The sequence below is a fragment of the Urtica dioica genome, chromosome 7 (assembly GCF_054948205.1).
Source record: "Urtica dioica subsp. dioica isolate 48M chromosome 7, U.dioica_male_clone48M_v1_H2, whole genome shotgun sequence".
In the NCBI taxonomy this organism is placed as follows: Eukaryota; Viridiplantae; Streptophyta; class Magnoliopsida; order Rosales; family Urticaceae; genus Urtica; species Urtica dioica.
In genome coordinates, this window is record NC_142762.1 from 39,029,432 (window position 1) to 39,047,171 (window position 17,740).

The 17,740-nt window shown below is 39.2% G+C and overlaps 2 protein-coding genes across 3 annotated transcripts; one reads left to right on the top strand and one right to left on the bottom strand.

Annotated features, from left to right (window-relative positions):
• The first annotated feature begins 11,807 nt into the window (after nt 1–11,807).
• Nucleotides 11,808–14,680, top strand: LOC149391427 (phosphoglycerate/bisphosphoglycerate mutase). 2 transcript variants are annotated; one of them, XM_089619402.1, is made up of 9 exons: nt 11,808–12,108; nt 12,495–12,725; nt 12,814–13,037; nt 13,340–13,458; nt 13,542–13,698; nt 13,804–13,905; nt 14,043–14,162; nt 14,260–14,329; nt 14,419–14,680. In XM_089619402.1, exons 2-8 carry the CDS (start codon nt 12,497–12,499, stop codon nt 14,302–14,304), a joined length of 996 nt encoding a protein of 331 aa, XP_089475528.1. In that variant the 5' UTR covers nt 11,808–12,108; nt 12,495–12,496; the 3' UTR covers nt 14,305–14,329; nt 14,419–14,680. The 2 variants fall into 2 exon arrangements, with proteins under 2 accessions (XP_089475528.1, XP_089475529.1); XM_089619403.1 differs by lacking the exon at nt 11,808–12,108 and having other exon boundaries at nt 12,311–12,725.
• Nucleotides 14,681–14,825: 145 nt separating this feature from the next.
• On the bottom strand, nt 14,826–17,425 carry LOC149391428 (uncharacterized). The gene is made up of 7 exons (XM_089619404.1): nt 17,191–17,425; nt 16,999–17,111; nt 16,492–16,585; nt 16,225–16,401; nt 16,038–16,136; nt 15,681–15,923; nt 14,826–15,378 (listed from the first exon to the last, which is right to left on the bottom strand). The coding sequence occupies exons 3-7, from the start codon at nt 16,573–16,575 to the stop codon at nt 15,061–15,063; spliced, it is 921 nt and encodes a 306-aa protein (XP_089475530.1). The 5' UTR covers nt 16,576–16,585; nt 16,999–17,111; nt 17,191–17,425; the 3' UTR covers nt 14,826–15,060.
• Between the last annotated feature and the right edge of the window lie 315 nt (nt 17,426–17,740).

The following is a 17,740-nucleotide window of genomic DNA, read 5'->3' on the forward strand; positions in this document are numbered from 1 at the left end:
GTGTCAACTGGTTTGCAGCCAAGCATGCCAGTTTCTTTGAGGAGATCCAACGTGTACTTGCGCTGGGAAACAGAGATGCCCTTTTCTGATCGAGCTACCTCTATGCCGAGGAAGTATCGTAGGCTGCCGAGGTCCTTGACTTCGAACTCAGATGACAAAGTTTGCTTCAGCCTCCTGATCTCTTCCAGGTCGTCTCCGGTGATGACTATATCGTCCACATACACACTAAGAATGATGTGCTTGCCTTGTGTGAGATTTTTGAGAAGAGTGTTGGATCAGCTTGACTCTGCTCGTAGTCACAACGTTTGAGCACGTTCGTGAATTTTCCGAACCATGCTCGAGGGGACTGTTTTAGTCCATATAATGACTTCTTGAGTTTGCAAACTTTATTGGCTCCTTGATCTTTGTCAAATCCTGGTGGGAGTTGCATGTAGACTTCCTCTTCCAGTTCGCCGTTTAGAAAAGCATTCTTTACATCGAGCTGGATGAGAGGCCAATCTAAGTTGGCTGCTAGTGAAATGAGGATTCTGATGGTATTGAACTTTGCAACTGGAGCGAATGTTTCTTGATAGTCAATGCCATACGCCTGCGTGTACCCTTTTGCGACAAGTCGAGCTTTGTATCTCTCCACTGTCCCATCTGGATTGTGTTTGATGGTGAAGAGCCATCTACATCCAACAGTTCACTTGCCTGGTGGTAGCTCGACGATATCCCACGTATCATTCTTTTCGAGGGCTTGGATCTCAGCATGACTTGCGTCTCGCCACTCGGAACTTTGAAGGGCTTCCTCGATGGAGTTCGGCACTTTTCCTTCATCTAACTTCGCCACATAGGCTTGGTAGCTCGTAGATAAATTCTCATAGTACACGTAATCTGCCATCCTGTATTGAGCACACGACCGAAGAGGTTTTCTCAATGCAATGGGTAAGTCTGGAGATTCGATGTTACATTGTTCAATAGTGTCGTGGTTCAGGTTCGGAGAGACATCTTGGTCGCGAGCTTGTACCGGACTCTGGGTGATATTCAGTTCGCATGGAGAGGGTTCAGAGGATTGCGAGCTGGGAATTTCTTGAACAGGTGAGGTCGGCGAGCTAGGAATTTCTGGAACATGTGAGGTCGGATTTTGAGGCGAGCTGGGCGAGCTGGGAATTTCTGGAACAGGCGAGGTCGGATTTTGAGGCGAGCTGAATTCTGGGTTTATGATGAGCCAATTTGGGAAGTCATTTTCGTCATTCTCCCCCTGACGAGCTGAATTGGCGAAGTAAGGACTGAACTCATGAAAAGATACATCCATTGAGACTATGAATTTTTGTGATCGGGGTTCATAGCATTTGTAGCCTTTCTGGGTTGCTGAATAGCCAAGGAAGATGCATTTGAGCGATTTTGGTTCAAGTTTACCTTGGCCATAAGAATGGGTGAAGACTGAACAGCCGAACACTTTCGCAGGTAGGGTTGAGATGAGTCGACAGTGAGGGTATGTCTCTAGAAGGACTTGAGATGGGATTTTATATCCAAGGACACGAGATGGCATTCTGTTTATGAGGTAGGTGGCTGTGAGGACAGCTTCTCCCCAAAAATGAGATGAGACGTTTGAGGAGAACATGATGGCTCGGGCGACCTCGAGAATGTGTCGATTTTTCCACTCGGCTACCCCATTTTGTTGCGGGGTATGAACGCACGAGCTGGAGTGAATTATGCCATGTGTTTTGAAGAAATCGCCGAGCTCAGAATTAAAGTAATCTCGAGCGTTGTCAGTGTGGATAATTTGAATGGATGTGTCGAACTGTGTTTGGATCATTTTGTGAAATGTTTTGAATAGATTGGATGTTTCAGATTTTTGTTTCATCATGTATATCCAACTTAGTCTAGTGTGGTCGTCAACAACGAGAAGGAACCATCGAACTCCAGTGATATTGGGAACTTTTGAGGGCCCCCATATATCACTGTGAATTGTGGCAAAAGGACGAGATAGTTTGGACGAGGTGGGGTGATACGAGCTTCGAGAATATTTGGCGAACTCACACATGTCACACTGAATGGAATTGATATTTTTATTGATAAACAAAGAAGGAAACATTCTTTTGATATACATGAAATTGGATGCCCTAGTCTAAGGTGATTGAGCATGATCTCTTTGTACTGGGGTGAATGTTGGGCGAGCTGACACATGGCGGGCTGATCTGGCTTGATGACATAGAGTCCGGTACTCAGCTCGGCATTACCAATCTGTCTCCCCGTGACCTGTTCCTGAAACACACATGAACTTCCATCAAAAATAGTTCGGCACTTAGAGTCTTGGTTGATCTTATGCACATATAAGAGATTGCATTGTAGTTGAGGTAAAAAGAACACCGAGTCTAGCCTCATGGACTTTGTCAAGACAACGGTGCCAATACCAGTGACTTGAGTTTTGGCTCCGTTGGCGATGGTGACTGATATGCTTTTATTGCAAGCGGAGTAAGTTGTGAATAGATTTCGATTACCAGTCATGTGATCAGTGGCACCAGAGTCGACAATCCATGCTGTGGGATTCTCTGAGCTTACATTGATGGCTCTAGGAGAGTTACCTAGAGGGCCAATGCCCGAGTGTTCTCCACTGAGTTGGACTTGTTGAAGAAGCTTCTGGAGAATAGCGAGCTGGTCGTTGCTGAAGAGAGATGAGTCTGAGGTCGAGGTCGAGGCAGCGGACGAGGTGGACACTAAGTTTCCGACTGAGTTAGGATCCTTAGTATCTTGGGTAGACTTCGAGCTCGGTGGTTTCCCATGCAGCTTCCATCAGGTTTCTCGGAGGTGTCCAGGTCGTCTGCAATGATCGCAGTAGGGGCGAGGTTTGCGAGGTCTCTCTGTTGAGACGCGGGCTGCAAGTACTTCGTCTCCATGCGTGGTGAGGGCGGACGAGTCTGAGGATGAGCCCGGAAGTGAGCTCGATTTGATAACTCCCAGCATGAGTTTCCTCCTGCTTTCCTCGTGTCTGACCGCGGAGAAGGCTTCACGGAGAGATGGTAGTGGTTTTGTACTAAGTATCCGACCTCTGACCTCATCAAGGTCTTGGTTGAGGCCGGATAGTAGTTTAAACACACGTTTGGTCGCCACTATCCTGCGGTAGATTTTTGAGTCTACGGAGCTGGTCCACTGGTGCTGTTCGTAGAGGTCGATCTTCTGCCATAGATGTGTGAGCGAGCTGAAGAACTGAGTAACAGACATCTCTCCTTGACGTAGGTCGTGGAGAGTGTTCTCAGTTTCAAACAGCTCGGACATATCTTCTGAGTTGGAGAAGATTTCTCTAGCTGCTTGCTAGATTTCTGCTGCCGTTCAGTAAAGGAGGAAGGTTTCTCCGATTTCGGGGAGCATAGAGTTTATGAGCCAGGACATCCCCATGCTGTTTTCGGCCTTCCAACTCTTGAACGTTGGATCTTTGATCACATGAGATGTGGCCACGCCTGTGAGGTAGTCATCTTTACCTCGTCCCGATATGAACATGAGCACAGATTGGGATCACTGTAGGAAGTTGTGGCCATTGAGTTTGTGGCTCGTGATATGTTGGGAGAAGGATTCAGATTGTGACTGAGTGGGCGTGGTCTGAGTGGTGTTCATGATGGTTGATTTTCCCTGCTCTGATACCATGTTGAAGTTTAGAGAGAGAAGATAAAGAAAGAGAGAATCGGAGAAGAGAGAGAGTGTTTCGAGACTTTGAATATTTCTTATATTTAATATTAATTTGTATCACCTATTTATACATCAGGTGGGTACAAGAGAGAGTGTAATAAATACATGTGTAAAAACTACTTCTAGGAAAAAGAGAATAATAAATATACACAGAGAGCAAGACATCGGAAATAACATGAGAAATAGATGCGACAATTTCCCATGAGAAATGAGTTCCAAGGAGACGACTTCTGAGGCAAGCTCGACGCGGAAGGGCGAGCTGACGAGCTCGACGCGGAAGGGCGAGCTGACGAGCTCGACGCGGAAGGGCGAGCTAACGAGCTCGACGCGGAAGGGCGATCTGACGAGTTCGATTTCAACAAAATGACTTCCCAAATTGGCTCATCATAAACCCATAATTTACCTCGCCTCAAAGTCCAACCTCACCTGTTCAAGATATTCCCACCTCGTCCAGTTCGTCCAGTCCGTCCAGTTCGTCCAGTCCGTCCAGTCCGTCCAGTTCGTCACCGACTCCCAGCTCGCTAGCCTCTGAACCCTCTCCATGCGAACTGATCATCACCCAGAGTCCGGTACAAGCTCGCGAACTAGATGTCTCTTCGAACCTGAACCACGACACTACTGAACAACGTAACACCTCATCTCCGGACTTACCAATTGCGTTGAGAAAACCCGCTCAGTCGTGTGGTCAATACAGGATGGAGGATTACGTGTAATATGGGAACTTATCTACGGGCTACCAAGCCTTTGTGGCGAGGTTAGATGAAGGAAAAGTGCCGAACTCCATCGAGGAAGCCCTTCAAAGTCTCGAGTGGCGAGACGCAAGTCATGCCGAGATCCAAGCCCTCGAACAGAATGATACGTGGGATATCGTCGAACTACCACCAGGCAAGCGAACTATTGGATGTAGATGGCTCTTCACCATCAAACATAATCCAGATAGCACAGTGGAGAGATACAAAGCCCGTCTTGTTGCTAAAGGGTACACTCAGGCTTATGGCATCGACTACCAAGAGACGTTCGCTCCAGTCGCGAAGTTCAATACCATCAGAATCCTGCTTTCATTAGCAGCCAACTTAGATTGGCCTCTCAGTCAGCTCGACGTCAAGAATGCTTTTCTAAATGGCGAACTGGAAGAGGAAGTCTACATGCAAGGGGCCAACAAAGTCTGCAAACTCAAGAAGTCTCTATACGGTCTAAAACAATCCCCACGAGCATGGTTTGGTAAATTCACCAATGTACTCAAGCGTTGCGACTACGAACAAAGTCAAGCCGATCTAACACTCTTCTCAAAGATCTCAACACAAGGCAAGCACACCATCCTGAGTGTGTATATGGACGACATAGTCATCACCGGAGACGGCCTAGAAGAGATCAGGAGACTGAAGCAAATTTTGTCATTTGAGTTCGAAGTCAAGGACCTCGGCAGCCTACGATACTTCCTCGGCATGGAGGTAACTCGATCTGAAAAGGGCATCTCTGTTTCCCAGCGCAAGTACACTTTGGATCTCCTCAAAGAAACTGGCATGCTTGGCTGTAAACTAGTTGGCACTCCAATGAATGCCAATGTGAAACTTCTAGCTCGTACCACCGAGGCCGCCACCAACAAAGAAAGGTTTCAGCAGCTCGTGGGAAAACTCATCTACCTAACTCACACTAGACCGGATATTGGATTCGCAGTGAGTATGGTAAGTCGATTCATGAGTAATCCTTCAACAACTCACATGGACGCAGTTATGAGGATTCTCCAATACCTCAAAGCTGCCCCAGGGACTGGTCTCTCCTTCAAGAAAAGACGAAGTCGAGGTGTCGAAGTGTTCACAGATGCGGACTGGGCCGGATATGTTCCAGACAGACGATCAACATCAGGCATGTGCACATACGTCTGGGGAAATCTTGTTACCTGGCGAAGCAAGAAGCAGTCCGTTGTCTCAAGAAGTAGTGCAGAAGCCGAGCTCAGGTCTTTAGCAAGCGGAGTATGTGAAGGCATCTGACTGAAGAGAGTTCTCGACGACCTCAAGATCATCATAGAAGGTCCAATCAAGCTCTTTTGCGATAATCAAGTTGCTCTCAGCATAGCCAAAAATCCAGTCCATCATGACAGAACAAAACATATCGAGATCGACCGATACTTCATTAGGGAAAAGATTGAAGAAAAAATAATCGATATGGAATACGTTCCATCAGGTCGTCAGCTCGTCGACATTCTCACCAAAGCCCTTCCTCGAGCAACCTTCTCCGAGCTATGTAGCAAGCTTGACCTCCTCAACATATACAGTCAAGCTTGATGGGGAGTGTTGAAATCAAGCTCGTCAGTTCGCCCTCCCGTGTCACTTCGTCAGCTCGTCAGTTCGCTCTCCCGTGTCACTTCGTCAGCTCGTCAGTTCACCCTCCCGTGTCACTTCGTCATATCGCCTAAGCTTCATCTCGGCACCTCGTCCTTCCTCCTGACAAGCATGCCTCGGAAGTCTTCACTCCTTGGAACTCATATCACATGGGAAAATGTGTTACATTTATTTGTCATCTATTTTCTATGCCTTATTTTCTGTGTAACATTTATTACTTTCTATTTCCTAGATAGAATTATTACATGTATTTATTACACTATCTCTTGTATCCACCATATGTATAAATAGGTGATACTAGTCCATATCAAATATAAGGAATATTCAAAGAGTCTTGGAACACTCTCTCTCATTTCCGATTCTCTCTATCTTTCTTTATCATTTCTACATAATGCAGTCTGATCGACAACTTCATTGTTCACGTGAGAGAATAAAGCACTGATATTTGAATACAAAAGAAACGATTTATATTTGTTAATGGGCCTCGGGCAATCTTTAGATAAGGTGAGGCTTAAAGCAATTTTTTGGAAAAAGCCTATTTTTATTAAAAAAAAATATATATATATATACATATATATTTATGATTTTATTATGAAAAAACGTTTTGAAACACTAATAATGGGTTATTAAGAATTAGCCTTGAAATGAGTTTTATATATATATTATGAAATTTGGGATTCATTCAGAATAGACATTTTTTGTTAAATGAGTTTTATTAATATATTTTGGAGTATATTAGTAAGAGTCGGTTGTAAAAGTATGTAATGTAAGTAAGGGTGTATGTAGGGCTAACGACCTGTAGCAAATAAGGGGCAAATAAAAGTATTTTTGTTTTTCTAAACTTTATATATTTTTAAGGGTTTGTAAGCAAACCAACATGTTTGTTTAAAACTTCTTAAGTAGACTATGAGAAGTGTATGTGGCCATGGTGATGTCTTCGTGTATAAGAGCCGTAAGCCCGTGGGATGGTCCCAATGGAGGCTTGAAGCGGGGCGTTCTAATAAATCGTGTATAAGAGCCACAAGTTCGTGGGCAGGACCCAATGGAGGCTTGAAGGGGGGGCATGGCATTTGTCACTGCCTTAAGGTTGTTTCAAATATACTTTTGTAAATTCGCCCGCATTTTTCAGATATATTACACTAGGTAAATGTCTCAAATACTTTCCGCATATGCTTTTTTAAAACTTCTCTGTATTAAATATATCTTTTTCAAAAGTTTCTTTTTATAAAAACCGATGCATCATATCATTTTTCAAAAGCACATTTTTAAAAGGAAGCAAACCAGCCTGTCGCGGCTCTCGGACGGGAAGAAGGCTCGCGGATCGTGACAATATTAAATGAGTTTTACTAATAGATATGGAAATATTAGCTTTGAAATGGGTTTAAGGTTGTACATCCCTAATCCAATGAATCAGAGTATAATTGAAATGAAGTGGACCCTTTTGAATAGTATGAATTTTCATCAAAAAAAAATTTGGGCATTCTCAAAAGTAAGGCCTAAAGCAAGGGCTTTAGTGCCCTTAAGGTTGGGCTAGGCCTGAATGAGCCTCATATTTCCCTTATGAGATCAAATAATCTTCAATTATTTATGAAATAAATAAGTAAACTGGATTTAAATAACTAATATTGACATTGAGGCTTTCATCAAATTGGATTCAACAAAAATGTGACGAAATTGAATGAATCGAAATCAATTGACGAAGAACAATTGGAATTTGAGCTTGAAGAGTCGAAAACATAGTGTAGATTGGTCGCATAAAGAAAAAGTGTCTATATTTACTTCCTTAAGTTTAGATTTATAGGCCTTGAGGAGGGTCGCCGATTTTTGGCTCTTCAGGAACACGTCAGATTGAACTGGTCTTCCTCTTATGGCATGTGCTATGTACATTTGAGAGTAACGTGGTTTACTAGTCCTCAAGATCCTCAATCCAAAGAAGCCGCTGAAACTAATATTGGCTGATTATTCAGACCATGCTAAAGTAATATCGGCTTAGCTCGCAGGATTCCCAATGACGGGCTAAGCCAAAAATGGCTTAGCTCGTCGTACTTCTGCTCGTGAAGAATTAAGCAAAAAAATGGCTTAGTTCATCACAAGATGCCATAGGCCATATTTATTAGTCGTTATAGCCGCCCTATGAGCTTGGATTTTTTAGTGCTTGATTTGAGTTCAAAGAGTTTTTCTTGATGAACGACGAAGTTCAACACTAACATTAATCGTAGACTTCGTTTCAAAACATACATCCAATCTAAAGTAGTTTATGAGATGCAACGAGGCCACTGCGTAGCTATTAACGCAGCGGTATTTTTTTTTTTGTAAATTTACATATTATGTAGAAATTTGGGTGCAACGGACCAAAGTTTCCTATTTCATTTTTCATTACTTTTTTATGGTTCCAAAGCACCAAAAAAAAAAAAAAAAAAAAAAAAAAACACTGCTGCGGTAGTCACAAAAGGTTTGGGATAGTGTGGGCATTACTTGTAGATAAAGGGTATCTAATTCTGTTTCAAATATTAAAAAAAAATTGTGCTTGTATATATTTGGTTATGAAGCATTTTAGAGGCATGATAGTCTCTTTTTGGGTCAAGTTAAAAGCTCTACTATTGAAACTTTATAAATACCAAACTCAATCAATCAATTAAATGTATTTTAAGTCTTTATTAATCAAATTTGTTTATCACAAACAGTACGATCTTACTTGCCTATGTAAATAGCCAACTACTGGGACGATTTAACATTTAACTACATATGTGTCTTGTTATAGCTTGTGGGTGTAAAAGTTGCTCATTTCCAAGTAATAAATGGATCGGATATGGCTTTCAATATTGTGCATCTTTCAAGCTAAAGTCAATCTTGAGCAAGTGATATAATATAATCGTGAAAATTTTATGTACTAGTTGTTTTTCAAAATTAATCTCGATAATTGTTTACTTTTTACACATAATTAAGTGGTAAATAATTTTTTAATTTTTTTTCATGTTTACACAGTTTTTTTTAGAGAAATTCCACTTTGTAGAGTTAATAACTAGAAAAATATCATGATTGGACTTACTATTTAAAAAATATCTAAAATAAATTTTTGTCCAACTTTTTTTTTTAGAAGAATACTATTCAAAACAATTTTTTTCACTTCTCTCTCTAACTGTCTCAGTTCCCACTCTTCAGACGATCACTGACGGTACTCTGACAACCTCTGAGGATTTCGATGATGTCCGACGAACACGCTCGAAATTAATTTTTAAAAAAAATCAATTCTCTTCATTTTGACTCTATTATTAAAGAAATTATTAAATTTCATCACAAATGATCACAAACCATTGCTGATATTGAAGAACACCATCCTCTTTGGCAACATTGACTACAAAAGAAGTCTCTATTTCAAACGACTTCAATTTTTTCGATTATTTTCGATGGTTTGGATGACCATCAAAGATTTAAAGGGTTTAAATCGTTTAATAGTTTTGATCAACAACGACTAAAAAAGGAGTCGGTATTGCCATTAATTTCAATGACTTCTAGTCCTTTGCAGTTATTTGCGATGTTGCGATGGTTTGCAATTATTTGCGATGACCATCACGGGTTTAAATAGTTTTATGGGAATTTTTTTGTCCGAAAATGTGTCAAAAGTCCAGGCTGGATAGAGTGCAATTAATAAGCACAATCTTGATATTTTACTAATTTTTGGGTCTAGAAAACCAAAAATTTCTTCTTAAAAAAATCGTGTACTATTTTGTGCTATATTTGACTTTGTAAAATGTTACAATTTTATTTATAAGGAAAATAATCCTAAATAATTGTTTACCGTTTATAAAGTAAAACACTATTTTAAACAATATGAAGAACAATCCCCATTTTAACCAAAAAAAAAAAAAAAAAAAAAAAGCCGTAAATGTAAATGAAGTGACTTTTGTTTACAGTGTCTCTCTCTCTCTCTCTCTCAAACTTATCAAACTTTTGTATCATCATAAAGAAGGTTAAGGTTTATATTTTTTTTGTTCCCAAATTCGAAAATCTGGTGTTTTCTAAATTATCTAATTTCATAGTTCTTCGTCTTCGAACGGATGGCCAAATTTAGCTGGTAATGACTTGAGTTAGGAGTATTTTTATTGTAACATTTTCAATCTCACACTATTACAAATCACAGAGAACACGGGCAGAACTAGGAACTAGACATGAGAGGGGCCAACTATAAAAAAGGAAAAATAATATAAAAATAAGGGGAAAAATTAATATAAAATATTAAAAGGACTGATAATTAAATTTTAAACAAGTTTGTAGTATTTATTTAAAATTAAATATATTATGGAACCATAAAAAAATAAGTGTATTATTTTAATTACAAAATATACATAAATAAGAGCGGTTGGAATCGAGAAGTTAGGGGGGCAACGCCTTTGTTGACAATGTTGTGCCTCCGCCCCTGACAAAGAATAACCCCGTAGCTCTTACGTGAAAGACCTTTTAAATTTCACAGAGATTAAACCACCGTCTTCCCACACAAAAAAAAAAATAAAATAAAATAAAATAAAATAAAATCATTTAAGTCACTTAGTATTCCAAATAACCTCTTTTGAATCTTATACTTCACTCGTATATAATTTCCTTTAAATGCCGCATCCAAATAAGTTTCATTAGTCCAATATTCTTTTTTCATCTTAAAGAAATCATAGATGAAAACGTGTTCACGTCTCCGTCGAGAGGAACAATAGAAGTATATTCTCATTTTCAAATGGAAGTATATTCTGTCGCCATCATACAACACAATTGCACTAAAATTTTAATTATGGTCGTCGTATATAGCACTTTGTGACTCATGAGAGAGAGAGAGAGAGAGAGAGAGAGAGAGAGAGAGAGTTAGGTGGTATATATAAGTGTTGGATTAAGAAGGCAAAGAGTTTGAATGACATAAGCACGTGTTGTACCAAAAGCCTCAACACATAACATAACAAAGATGATGGACGTGTTAGGTTGTAGAAATTCATTACTTTGAAGGGTTGTTTTGTTTCCCACTTCTATTTTATTTTATTTTATTTATTAGATTTGGTAGGTTTGGAACAATTTGTATTTATTACTTCATTGCTCATGTTTGCCCTTTTAACTCCTTTAAAGGACGATTAACATCAAATTACAAGTACGCCAATTATGAATTTTGTTTTTGCTTGAAAATTGACCATTTATTTATTCCTATTCGTGTTCCATCTAAATGAAATATTTAGGGCTTTATATTGTGCGCAAGTAGAGAAAATTAGAAAATGAACTATCCAAATCGTTTTTGTTTTTTTTTTTTTTGAAACTGATCCAAATCGTGAATTATAGGAACAAAATATCCAATATTATTCTCTCTAGAAGAAGAATTATAGGAACAAAATATCCAATATTTTATTCTCTCTAAAAGAAGAGAGAGAGAGAGAGAGAGAGAGAGAGAGAGAGAGAGAGAGAGAGAGAGCATTTAATCTCGTATTACACACAAAATTAAAGTAAATGTGATTAGTTGGGACTTGGGAATAATGAAAAATAAAATGGAATAAATTGGAAATGTCTAATAACCCTTCACACAATAGAGCGCCGTCGACCATCGTTTTCTCTGAATTGCCAACTAGGAAAATGAACAAAAAAAAAAAGAGAGAAAATTATACTAAAAAAAATATTAAATAAAAGCTTGGCGTTACACTGTTTTATTTGTTACAGAGCCTATTCGAACTTTAAAGACAAAAAACCACCCAACAACCCAAGTCCAGATACAACAAAACAAAATAAACGATATTTCCAATATATATATATACATCGAGTTTGTAGCTCTTTTTCCTTCAATATTTCCTCGTGTTGAAAAAAAACTAGCAATTAAAACACACTTGTTCGTTTTGCGGAAAAGTCCATATCTTCTTCTCCGTCAACGTATCTCCTAACAAACACTATTACCTTCTTCGCTTATTATTTTATTTTTATTATTTTTGGGCCTCGTTTTCGTCGCCTCAGTCAGGCCTATATATACAGACATCGATACACACACAAAAACCTTCAAACGTTCGAAGCTTTCTTTTAAAAAAAAATTGTATTGCTTCTGGCTTATTGCTGTGTTCCTCAATCAACCGCTTTGCTGAGGGTTCGTGATTATTTCTCCTCTTAACGAATATAAATTTCGCACTGTAATTGTTTTTCTAACTATTATCTATTAGGAAGATTCGGTTTTTATTGTTATTATTACCAACGAGATCAATAATGCAGATCTGCTTAATCTTAATCTACTTGTTATTTCACTTCTTAATTTAATATATATATATATATATATGCCGAATTTTGACTTGCATTGTATTATTCATTCTTCTACAATCAAAGTTGTGATCTTTGCAATTGGCATAATTTACACACTTCTCAATCTCGAATTGAACTCTTGGAAAGAAAAGAAAAAAAAATTAACACAAAATAAAATCTTCTTTCGCGGAACAATTTGCGTAGCTTGTGGACTAAGCCTTTGATAGAATTTTTCAGGAATGGCTTCAGCAGCGTTGAGTCAATCCATTTGTCAGTTCAAGAGCTCAGACATTCAACAAGAGAGTAAAATCTTCTCCTTGAGATTGACCCGAAAGAGCTTCAATCTCGAACAGAGATCACGCAAAATCTCTCACCCTCGAAGCCTCGGCGTAGTAGTTCAAGCCTCAGGCTCTCAGTTCTCGGTGGCCGATCCGGTCAAGAACACCGGCGAACCTCGGAAGAAATCCAGTAATAATTCTTCACACATATTGTTGTTCATGTTGCTGATGTGTAAATCGATTCCATAGAAAAACCGGTGTTGTGTGTGTGTGTTCAGATGAAGCGGCTTTGATTCTGATAAGACACGGAGAGTCGTTGTGGAACGAGAAGAATCTCTTCACGGGCTGCGTTGACGTGCCTTTGACCGAAAAGGGCGTTGAAGAAGCCGTCGAAGCCGGGAAGAGAATCAGCAACATTCCTATCGATGTCATCTTTACGTCTTCGCTGATCCGAGCTCAAATGACTGCCATGCTAGCCATGACTCAGCACCGCCGTAAGAAGGTAAATTCATTCATCTTCTTTTATTTTATGTAATTTTACTGCCTTAGAGGGACAAAGGGATGAACTTTGGCATTCGCTTTTTGCAATCGAACGAGTTTCAGAAAGAAAAATGATCCCGAAGAAGGGATCCGAGGGACTAATTCAAGTAGGAATCATTTAGGTAGTTATAAAATCAATTATATGCTACACGAATAAGAGAAGAATGAAGTGATTTCGAGTGAAAGAAAATAAATAAATAAATAAAACCTCTCGGAAAGCTTGCAACAACTACCTTGCATTACTTATTCCAATTTCGTCCTTAGGTACCGATCGTGATGCACGACGAGAGCGAACAAGCAAGGACGTGGAGTCAAATCTTCAGTGAGGACACAAAAAGCCAGTCCATTCCGGTCATACGATCTTGGAAGCTCAACGAGAGAATGTAAAGTTCAAAACTGTCTTCTTCTTTTCTTTCCCTCGGTTATAGGCCCGTGTGTGTGTATATATAAATTGGCGTGGTTTCAGGTACGGAGAGTTGCAAGGTCTGAACAAACAGGAAACGGCGGATCGGTACGGGAAAGAACAAGTCCACGAGTGGCGGCGGAGCTACGACGTTCCGCCCCCGAACGGCGAGAGCTTGGAGATGTGCGCCGAAAGAGCCGTCGCTTATTTCACCGACCAAGTCAGTAGTTGACTAAACGAGTCATAATTCAATCAACTCCAATTCGATCTTTTTTTCTTCTGCATTGAGCCTGATCGATCTGGTTGTGGCTTTCGTTGTTTACAGATCGAGCCGCAGCTCCAATCGGGGAAGAACGTGATGATCGCGGCCCACGGGAACTCTCTCAGGTCCATCATCATGTACCTCGATAAGTTAACTTCACAAGAGGTCAGCAAGATTTCTAACCGATACCCTTTATTATTATTTTTTTTTTTATGATGCGGTTTTGTGGTCGATTAAGTTAGTTTTTGCGGTGCTTGATTTTTTTTGTTTTATTTTTTTTTTCCTTGTAATGATTTGATCAGGTTATTAGTTTGGAATTATCCACCGGAATACCAATGCTTTACATTTTCAAGGAAGGTAGATTTATGAGGAGAGGAAGTCCAGTTGCTCCTACTGAGGCTGGGGTCTATGCTTACACTAAGGTACTACATATTATTATTATTGTTATTAATGTTATTGTATAGTTTTGAGTCTTTAGCAGCGTTTGATTTTGAATGAGTTTGGTACTTTTGGTGGCAGAAATTGGCTCTCTACAGGCAGAAGTTAGATGAGATGGTCAATTAATTAATACAATGTCTCTTTGTGCAAGGTAAAGAATACTGATACCGTGACTATCGTCTGATTTACTCTGTTGATAAAATAACGTTTATATTTTTTTTGTATTGCCTCTTCTATCAGGGCTTTATAAAACCAGAGGTGTTGATAAGAATACTGAGTAGAAGAGAAGTCGTTTTTCGAGGCAAATATGTTTTTTTTTATTGTGTAAAACATATGCTCTTAAGTCTATACAGTTATAGATCAGAGAGTTCTGGCTTCTTCTCTGTACTTTTCCCTTGTTTCTTTCACAGTTTTTTTGTTCTTTTTGTTTTAGGAAGTGTTATGGTTAAAAACTTTTGTAAAGTTTGAAGCTGAATGTTGAAAGAGTACAAATAATTTTACAGCTTGTGTTCCTACTTGATGGTGTGGACTGAAAACCCAAATAGAGCTTTTTTGCAATTCATGTGTATGTTCTCGCTCATAAAAAAAGAAAAGAAAAAATTGTTGGTTAAGTGTTGTTTGAACTTAAATATTTAAGTGCTGTATGATTATGAACCATCAAGAATCACTTACCAACTAAATCTCAGAAAACAGAATTGCCGGTCTGAATACGATTACATCCCTCAAGAGGCAAATGATGTTAAATATCCGACAAAAAAATAGAAGATGCGTGGTTCTTAAACCACGTTACATTTAACCGAGATTTAACAGCTCGGTCTATAATTAATTAATAAATAAATAGGCACAAGGGTCTCAAGTCAATCAAGTGAGGTCAGTCGATGCCTAGACAGATTCGGGGGCTCTGTGATCTTCGGATTGAATCTCGATCTTCTCAGCGTCAGAATCCGGGACAGGTGGCACGGCGGCCTCGGAAGGAAGAGTTGCTTTGGACCAGAAAGCGGGAATCCTTTTGTCGTCCTCTTTCATTCTCTCGGCATATTTGGCTATCTCGAAACCCGCATTGGTGTTGTTTCCACCGAACGCGGAATCGAGTTGGTCCATGTCGAACAGCTCTTCGATCATCTTCTTCGAGGCGGGATCGTCCGAGTACACGAACTTGACTTTGTTCCGGGTTTTCGGCTCCAGAAACGGCTTTGCTATCTGAAAAAAAAAAAAAAAAAAAAATCATGTAGTGTTTGTGGGCTCTAATAGGAGTAACATGTGGGATCACATTATTTTTAGACAAGTGCTCGTATGAGTTTTGTGGTTTCTGATACCATGTTAAGTATAAAGAACTGTCTCGTAACAGATTGGATATAAGAGGAGTAACTCATGACTTTTTATAAAATTTGTCAGGTCACATTATTTTGACGACATAGAATCCCCAACAATCGGATTTGAGCCTTTGATGATATATAAAATAAAATAAAACCATGGACTTGGACAAATCAATATGAGCGTACCATCCAGAAAGGCTCAAAGAACTTGGGAGGATTGTAGAGTATAGCGAGACCTAGACGCTCCGGGTAGTGATCTTGCAAAACATGGGCGGTTTCCCTCGTGACCTTGAGCGAAATATGCGACAAATTGAAGCCCTGATAATCGATCAGCCAAACCATCTGCTCTTGGTCCGGCCCTAGATTCAACACCGCGTTTTCCATGCAATAAACCAAATGCTTTATTTGACCTTTCGTCGACTTCGAATTCTGCCATAAAAACAGCCAAATGAGAACAAACCTATAATAGCAGTAATTGTTAGAAAGATCTAAAACAGTACGAGATTGAGAGAGAGAGAGAGAGAGAGAGAGAGATATTATTACCTGGAAACTGGGTCTCAGGATCAGAACCGGTCTTCCAAGCTTATCGACGTAATTCGCTCGGTAAACTTTCCCCGTGTCCCCTTCTTGAGCCACGTCTTCCTATCATCGTCAAGAAGATAAGTATTAAACGAGATCTGTAAATGAGCACAAGACTTACAAACTTATTCATTTATTTGTTTATTCTTACCCAGCGAATATCCTCTGGCTTGTACTCGGTCCTCCACTTGAGAGAATCCTTAAGCATTTTGGAAGCCTTCTTGACATTCCAGTTTCTTGCAGTTAAGTATCGACAAATTGTCGTGTCCGAACAATATACCGATAATTTTTCCGGCAGCGTTCCAATCAACTTTCTCATTTCACTGATCTGTAATTAATACGCGAATGTATAAGCAAATGCGATAAATAAAGCTCTCAGCTTTCAAAAGCGGAAGATCGACGAGCAAATTGGCGGTACCTTGGCTTGACGATCTTCCAATGTGGAATTCTTGTCACTCCCATTTGACGGGCAGTTCTTTAAGCTCGAGCTCGTAGTTTCCATGGACTAATTCCTATAACATGGAAGTTGATTTTTTTTATTTTATTTTTAGTATAACAATGTTGAAAGAACAAAGAAAGCAAAGAACTTTTACAGGTCCTACAAACAACAACACATGACAGTTCTTTCCATCAATCCACATGGGCGATATACCCATTCATGTTGAAACTTTTTTTTTTTTTGAATTTTTTTTTTTTTGCACTAGCTAAACCCCAAACATTTTAAGCGAGTGGAAAGACAAATATCCATTGGATAATTCTACAAACTATTCCGATCCTAAGCCAGAGATTTCTGTTGACTAATAAAGCATGCAAGTCTTAAAAACTAATGTAAAACAAAAGTCAACCTCTTTGGATCGGCATTTGACTGTGAGAAGTGAAACAAACCCATGTGACATTTGAAATGTAGAGAGAAGTGAGTACTGACCTTCAAGTGATTCGAAGAATTCTGTGTAGCCTCGCGGTAGAGAGGAGAGAGATTCAATAGAAGCGAAGAGGCAAATGGAAACAGGTCAAACCCCAAGAGAATATTCGTATCTGCTGTGAATAGCACCAATGGATCTTTGAGACTGTTTTCCCGGGTTAATCAGAAGAATTTGGAAGGGAAAAAAAAAATTACTACAATAAATGACGATATTCAACTTTGCTTTGGAGTCGAAGAGTATCAATGGATCCACTGATTATATGATACTTGTTGAGTGAATGAAGAGCAGAGATGAAAGTGGATGAACCCAGAAAAAAAAAACGGGGTTAATATTTTTACAGTTTTTTTTTTTTTGGGAGGTTTTTGTTGTTGGAAACTTATGATTTGGAGTTTTTAGGACATTGTCTGTAAGTCTACGGATTCATATTCAGGACCCCTTCTGTTGTGGATATTTATGCCTTTTTAGCCGGTAATAAGATGCCCAATTTATGTCAAAAGTTTAATAAATTGATTATTCTAGGACTAAATTTCCCACGAATGAGAATTTTATTTTTTTCTTATTTACCTTGTATCAATTACCACATTTATCCTATTTTTTTTTTTGTTATCATTTTTTATCTAAAAAAAAAAAAAAAACATATTCAATCAAATAGCTCATCTCATTCTTTTTCTTTCTTTCTCTTCATCCGACCAGCTCTCTCTCTCTCTTTTCTCTTCTTCATTTTCTACGACTAGTTCTCTCTCC

Excerpts from the sequence above, each read along its gene's own strand:
- LOC149391428 (XM_089619404.1), bottom strand. The coding sequence starts at position 16,575 with ATGGAAACTACGAGCTCGAGCTTAAAGAACTGCCCGTCAAATGGGAGT. Across the intron at positions 16,402-16,491 it reads TGGAAGATCGTCAAGCCAAG|ATCAGTGAAATGAGAAAGTT; the intron begins GTACCGCCAATT and ends TATTAATTACAG. Across the intron at positions 15,924-16,037 it reads TCCTGAGACCCAGTTTCCAG|AATTCGAAGTCGACGAAAGG; the intron begins GTAATAATATCT and ends TTTTTATGGCAG.
- LOC149391427 (XM_089619402.1), top strand. The coding sequence starts at position 12,497 with ATGGCTTCAGCAGCGTTGAGTCAATCCATTTGTCAGTTCAAGAGCTCA. Across the intron at positions 13,459-13,541 it reads TGGAAGCTCAACGAGAGAAT|GTACGGAGAGTTGCAAGGTC; the intron begins GTAAAGTTCAAA and ends GCGTGGTTTCAG. Across the intron at positions 13,906-14,042 it reads ATAAGTTAACTTCACAAGAG|GTTATTAGTTTGGAATTATC; the intron begins GTCAGCAAGATT and ends TGATTTGATCAG.